We start from the raw sequence: 6954 nt of genomic DNA, 5'->3' as shown, positions 1-6954 counted from the left end.
TTCTTGTTTTGATCTTTACTTGCAAGATCTACAGTCATCCCTTTCTGGTGTCACATTCCTTTTACATGCCTTCACACCAAGTACTTCTGCAGTTTCAGCAACAGGTGTGTTCCAGAAAACATTCCATGTGCAGATCCTGCAGACCCGGGTCAGAAGGGAAAAGCTGAAATATCCCAGAATGGCAGTTTCTTCAACACTCGTTTGTGTTGTGCCAGATCAGTATCCACAGGCAATGGTTCCGAGATGTTATCTGCTGTTTTCTCAACCATGCCAGAGATCTCCAGTGTATATCGGGTACCTCTTGGCTTCTCCTTGTGCTTGGGAAGCTTACTGTTCATTGCGTCATCAATTGGTGTGAGGCTGGTATTTCTGTATTGCTTTGAGGATATGAAATACTAGAGGAATGTTAGACCAGAATGCACATGGGAATGTAAAATGTGAGAGCAGCTCCTATTCATGCTATAAGAACGGGAGGAAACATCTCCACTGCTGTGACTTTTGTAGACCCAGAGTCTGTATGTGCAACGTGCATTTTAAAGAGCTGTGAGTAATGAGGAAGCTGATTTTTCTCACCCATGTTGCGAATGTGAGTGATATCACTGAGTAACCTTAGTTATAACAGCAGCCATGTTGAAGAGTCTTTATCTCCTAAAGTCTGCATGGAGTCAGTCCATTGTCCAGAGAAGTGTTCTGTAAATTTCTGTCTTTATTCTTGCTGTCCTCCTTCAGTTTGATTTGTAGCTACTTTTCCCTGTAGGCTGAAGATATTGGATATCTAGATGAACAAATCATGGCTCTGCACACGGAGATTGTGGAGCTTCAGAAGACTCCGTACGCAAGGCACCAAGGAGAAGTCATGGAAAGCTTGTATGTTCTTTACTTACTGTTTTTATTATGCATTAATGGATTTTGTGTTGAGTGATGTTTTAATCTGTTGTAATGGCTCTTCTGTCTGCCTGTGTTTTCAAAATGAGTTTCTGACTTTTTTTTGCAAGCTGAGTGTACAGAGCAGTCCTGCAATCAGTTCAAGCTTATTCTGCTGTTAGGAGGGAAGGTCCCACCTTCTGTGGCTGTGTATTCCTCTTGGAGATCAAGTGATCATTTGGCAGCATTGTAAAGCAGATTTTGACAACGTTCAGTCAAAGGAGCAAGCTCACCTAGTTTACCTAACCAACCTGCAGCCTCATGATGGCTGGACCTGTGGAAACAAGGGGAAAGTAGCTGGGAAGGACAAAATAGCCACAAGATTAAATTTCTTGATAGTAAGAGCTCAGAATTCTGACTAACTTTGAGTATTCTGAGAGGAAGCATATGTCTTCCTGGTATACTCTTCCCTCTCCTCAAAGCTAGTTACTAGTCAACTAAGTTACTTTTTGTCCACGTATAGTCACTGATACCGCACGACTGGGACCGGGGAAGGAAGTGGTGAAGGAGAGAAACTCCCTTTTGCAGTAGCTGTCCACATTCACATCAGCTTAAACTACTGATGAAATTGCCTTGTAAAACATTGTTTGTAGCACTTTCACTACTGAGAACACAAGGCTGCATCAGCATTTTTCAAGGTGCTTAAAGTATACAGGATAGTTGAGTGCTACAAAGACAAAATTCTGTGCTGTTGCTCTTAACAAGGAGTGGGGAACAGTCTCCTGTTTTTTTTCAGTTTTTCAGGCTGTAGCAAAGTGTGCTGCTTCAGATCTGATGTATGCAGCCTCAAGACACAGGTGGGTCCTGTGTGGCGTGCCAGATGGGATGTGCACTGGATGCTAATGCTTTCTTTTTCCATGTGCTGCAGGAGAAGAGAGCACTTCTACCCTGTCATGGGCTGATGCAGGGCTCTGGAGACAGATAACTATGAAGTATGCTAGAAATGCTTACATACATAAGGAGGAGAAGCTTGCATGATTTCTTGAAAAAGGGGTGATATAGGGGTGATCTAGGGACAGCTAATGGAAGAAGTCTGTTGTGGGCCAAAGACCTGTCTGAACTGCTGCTTTTTGGAGTATTTGAAAGAAACGGTGTGTACTTAACAGGAGGAAAAGAAACACTGTCCTATTGTTTGTGCTGTGGATGTTTCTTTTCATTTGCAGAATGTCTCTAAATTGTCTGGGCAACATAAGCAGAAGGGGAACAGTAATTTGAGGCAGCTGTGCAGAAGCACCTTTAGTCACAAAAATGAGGTTTTGCAGTTAAGGATACTGCAGAAGGAAAACACAGCTGAGACATGTGAAGGCATATGATTTTTTTTTTTCTTTCTTTCTTTTTGAAGGGAACAAAGAGCCATAGACCTGTACAAGCAATTAAAAACAAGACCTCCAGGTACGGAAGCAGGTTGCCCAAAGACTGCTCTAGATTTGTTCCCAACAACCAGCTTTCACTAATTTTTCTCAACTCATTTCCATCAACCCTGAAAATACTGTTTAGGAGAAGTCAAGTCATTGTCAAGAACATACCTCAAGCCAATTTTATCTTGTTCTGCTGAGCCAGGACTTCTCCCAAATTCCTGTAGTACTGTTACTCAGTTATGGGTTTGTCCTATGATTTTCAGACTTGAACATCTGCCGTAAACAAGTCTGTATGCCTCCTGACATTTCCTAACATTTTCTTTCTCTAAGTACTACTCCTTTACTCCCCCAGACTCAGGAAGAACTGCAGCTCCTGTCTCATCACTCCAGCCAAAGGCAATCCTTTTTCTTTTAATATCCTAATTATTCTTGATGGAGCCTCATGTTTGGGCATTACATGTTCTGAACATGCAGCCTAGTAAGCAAGGAAGAGTTAGTTCCTTGTGCGTTTGGCAACTAGCTACGGTCCTTATCGAAGCCTATGTCTGTGGAAAGAAGAGATGGTTAAGAAAAGCTGTGCCTAATGAGAGATTATAGCTGACTTAAGATTTTCTGAACTGTGTTTCAGTTTGTTTGCCTGCTCTTTTTAAGTGACTTTCCTTATCTCTGGGCATGAGTGAGGGGAAGCAAGTGGCTCCTCACTGAGCATTTTACTGATGTAATGATGATGTTCCTTCTAGGTCATGCCTACAGTGACAGCACAGACATGGTGAAGATTATTGTGCAGACAGTTCAGAGCCAAGACCGAGTTCTAAAGGAGCTCTTTGGCCATGTCAGGTACACTATTCAGAAAAACAAAGGCAACTTTCAGCATTTGTATGTTTAGGTCAGAACCTAAGCGTTCCATTCACAGATAAGCACTTCTCATAGCAGTATTAATTCTTCTCTTTGTGTCTGTGTTAAATTTCCACTTTTTTCTTCTAAGGCATATAGCTAATGCATAAGCTAGTAGCAAGTGAGAGGAAAATGCAGTAGCTTGTGCTATTACCAGCCAAGAGTTTGCCTTAAAATTAGTCAGTTCTGCTAGTGCTTAAGTTGGAATTTGAGTCTTTAAAAAGAAAAACAACAGTGTAACAGCTGAGAAAATAACAGTTCACTAATTCCTCAAACAGCTCAAACAAACAAACAAAAAAAAGTACTGCATAGGCCTCAGTAGTCAGCAAAATGTTATCTATCCTTACTTTCTGTAGCTTATGGCTAATAGATCCCACAGAGGATGTTGCCAGCTTAGGTACATTAGTCTACAGAGACTTGCACAGACTAATTAAAATACCATGGTTGAGTTTCTAAGCTGTCTGTCATCATCAGGATCAATTTTTATACCTCAGATTAAGAGCTTATATTGTCTGTATAAGTAGTAGTCTTGAGTCTTAACTAGACAGAGAAAAATCCAGGGTCCCCCCAGCCTTGCAGGTTTTGTACCTGCAGCTGCTATGGCGTGGTACTCAGAGAAGGGGTGTTCTGGCTGAATTTTCCTTGAATCTCAAGATGAGGCCGATTCAGTCTTGCCAAAAACTCATTGCCATGCAAGCTGGAATTAACTATGTGTTTGTTTTTATTATAGCAAGCTCTTGGGCTGTAAGCAGAAAATTATTGACTTGCTTCCAGAGATTGAAGTGGCTCTAAATAACATCAAGGAAGCGGAAAACTCGGTGATGCAGATGCAGGGCAAAAGACAAAGGGAGATATGGCATTTGCTGAAAATTGCTTGTGTAAGTAGCTTCTGGTTGAGTTGTTTGCTCTTCCTTCCACTACAAGAACCAGGGGACATCAAATGAAGATGTGAAGAAACAAAACAAAAAAGAGATGCTTCCACACAGTAGTTACTTTACTGTAGGGAAGGTAAGTTTGAGATGCTGAAAGTTAACACAGATTTAGAAAGGCAGTAGACAAATACATGGAAGAGAAGTCCAGCAAAGGTGTTCTTGGTTCTAGGGAGCCATCAAATGCCAAAATGCTGGAGGCTGGAATATGGTTCATGTAACATGGCATGACATGAGCCTTGTTCTTATGCTCCCTGAGTGTTCGTCAGTATTGGAGTGTGTATACTGGCATAGGTAAATTTCAGTCTGCTCTCTTAAACCTATAGTATGTTGGCATTTCTGCAAAAGTGAAATGGTTGCTTTCTTAAATAGTGTAAGTAGTTTGAAGAATACACTTGATTTTTATGCATCATTTCTAGTCACTGTGCAGCCAGAACTATCTGTTGTTTGCCACATGCCAACATTTAAGTTCAGTTCAGGAAATGTATCACAGGAAATGAATTTCTTTTATCTAGACTCAGAGCTCTTCTCGATCACTGGTAAGCTCCAGCCTTGAAGGGACAGCCTCAACTCCAGCAGCCACGTGGGCCCCCCAGAGCTCCTCAGAATATGCACCTCACCCTCTTTCATCTATGGCAACTCCTGAAGATGGGTAAGAGACGCAAGGAAAGGATGCTGCTGCAGAGAGGGGTCATTGTAACCACTATGTACATGTACAGTCTGAAATCCTGTCCTCTGCTGATGATGTCTCCAGAGCTCAGGAGCCCTGACCTATTTACACATCTTTAATACGTCCCACGTGGTGGGTTTTGGATATGTTAGGAGAGAGCATTTTGCAATACTAGACTGTCTTTGAAGGCAATGTTGTTCAGTTCCTGGCTGGTGTTTTTAATAACTTCTTTCTGTCCATACCACAGCAGTCCCCCAGGGCTGCAGCAAAAGGCAGACTTGGAGCCAAAATGCAGTTTATTTTCATGCCCAAGTTCTGGCGCAGGTGCCAGATAAATCAGGCCATGTTTGGTGCTTCTTGCAGCAGTTTCAAAAGTGCTAATTGAAAAGTAGGTCTGAAATTGGAATCATTAGTAAACAATCTGTTTTATTTCACCCTTCCAAAACAGTTTAAGTACCTTGTATGTTACTAACACTCCAAAACCTCAGGAGTTTAGTTAACTCTTTTTTCACAGACCTCCATGCTCCAATCCTGAGCAAGTTTCATATACCTCTCAGGTAAAGCTGTTGATCTCCGTCAGTTAGCACTGTGCACTTAATGTCTTGCATATCTCAGCCTAGCTGAGACGAGAGTTGGCAGGAGCTGAGGGTTTTGGTGTTTGTTTGTTTGTTTGTTTTTTTACCTTTTCTCAGTTCAGTAGTAGCTTTAATTCCAGTCAGCCTAACAGAAGGAGGGCGCCCATCAGGGACTGCTCAACACTCAGTGTGCCACAGTGCAGTTATTGTAGAGGCTATACCAGGGTTAACAAGCACAAACATTTCATTTATCAAACCGTTTGGCCAATGGCTCTTTCTTTTGGGGCCTGAAATATCTAAGTTCTGAAGATACACGTTTTATAAGCATGATTTTGCTGGGTGTCAGTTTTCTGAAACCTTAAGCAATGCTTCCTGCTTCCTCTTTTCTCTGCTGCTGACAGGCGTGGTGGTGGTGTGGCAGTAAACAGTGAACCTTCCCAATCGCATTCCATTCCATTTTGTTGCTGATCTTTATGAAATAGTGCTGTTGTGCTCCTTATGTCCATGATAGTTTCTTTAGCAATAAATAGGAGTCGGGAAGGCAGAGAGAAAGAGGTCTGGGACGGACAGAGAGGAGATATGGGGTGGGGGAGAGGGGAAAAGCGGGATGTGGCAGAAACGAGCTCCGGGAGTAGGGAATGGAGAGAGCCGGGATGGAAAGAGGGGGGGGGTTTGGGGTGGGAGAGGGGGGAACTGAGGGCGGGGTGGGGAAGAGGAGCGATGGGAGGCAGCAAAGAGGAAGAAGGAGGAATCTGGAGTGAGAGAGGATAGCACCGGGAATAGGGAACGCGGAGAGCCACAGCGGGAGAGCTGGGAATGGGGATCGGGTTATAGGGATGGGGAGAGAGTTCAGGGGTGGAGGAAAGGGGAGAGCCGGGGTGGGAGAGCGGAGCAGTGCCGTGGGAGAAGGGAGCTCCGGGAACAGGGGACTGGGAGAGCTGGGACAGAAAGCGGGGCGGTTTGGGGTGAGAGAGTGGGGCACTGGGACTACAGAACAGGGTCTCGGAAATTGGGAAGGAGCACTGGGGTGGCAGTGGTGAGAAATGAGATGAGAGGAGCTCCTTTTATTTTTTATTTTTTTATTTTTCATATTTTTATTTGTTTGGTTTTTTTTTTATTATTTTTTAATTTGATTTTATTTTAAGGAAAATTGCAAGTGTCTTTAACACTACCTGTGCTCTGTCACTCTTCTCATCCTCTAGGTGAGTTTCAGGCAGTCAGATCACCTCCTCCAGCGGTGCCTGCCGCTCAGGTTGTGCTCCTTCTGCCCTTGGGCTGTCTTTGGTTCTCGTTCTGTTTGCGTCCTGCTGCTACTCGCTGACCTTCCCGAGCTCTTGCATGAACAAAGCCAGCTCCGCTTCACATGCAACCTGAGTTTGCTCACTCTCCTGGTGCTACTGCTGCCACTGCTGAGCATGGCTCGCAGCTGTAGCAGCTCCTCCTGGAGGAAGCGGATCTGCCAGTGGAACAGAGAGGTGATGAGAGACAGGCACACTTAGCACAGGAGCCTAGTGGGAAGGCTTGGGCCATGCTCACCTCCTGCCGGCTCTGCTCCTTCTCCTGATCTGAGAGGAGCTGCTGTCTATTTTGACTGAGGAGAGCCA

General features: G+C 43.9%; 1 protein-coding gene across 1 annotated transcript; it reads left to right on the top strand.

The window, feature by feature from the left end:
• The first annotated feature begins 267 nt into the window (after positions 1-267).
• Positions 268-5359, top strand: LOC136054445 (inhibitor of nuclear factor kappa-B kinase subunit alpha-like). Its single transcript, XM_065745713.1, has 7 exons — positions 268-294; positions 758-867; positions 2267-2316; positions 3023-3119; positions 3907-4054; positions 4621-4757; positions 5290-5359. The coding sequence occupies exons 1-7, from the start codon at positions 268-270 to the stop codon at positions 5357-5359; spliced, it is 639 nt and encodes a 212-aa protein (XP_065601785.1).
• Positions 5360-6954: the final 1595 nt, after the last annotated feature.

The sequence above is a fragment of the Cyrtonyx montezumae genome, unplaced genomic scaffold, assembly GCF_038088225.1.
Source record: "Cyrtonyx montezumae isolate F1298 unplaced genomic scaffold, pur_monq_1.0 scaffold_37, whole genome shotgun sequence".
NCBI classification, from domain to species: Eukaryota; Metazoa; Chordata; class Aves; order Galliformes; family Odontophoridae; genus Cyrtonyx; species Cyrtonyx montezumae.
Note: the sequence above shows the minus strand (reverse complement) of the source record. Positions and strands in the feature narration are given on the sequence as shown.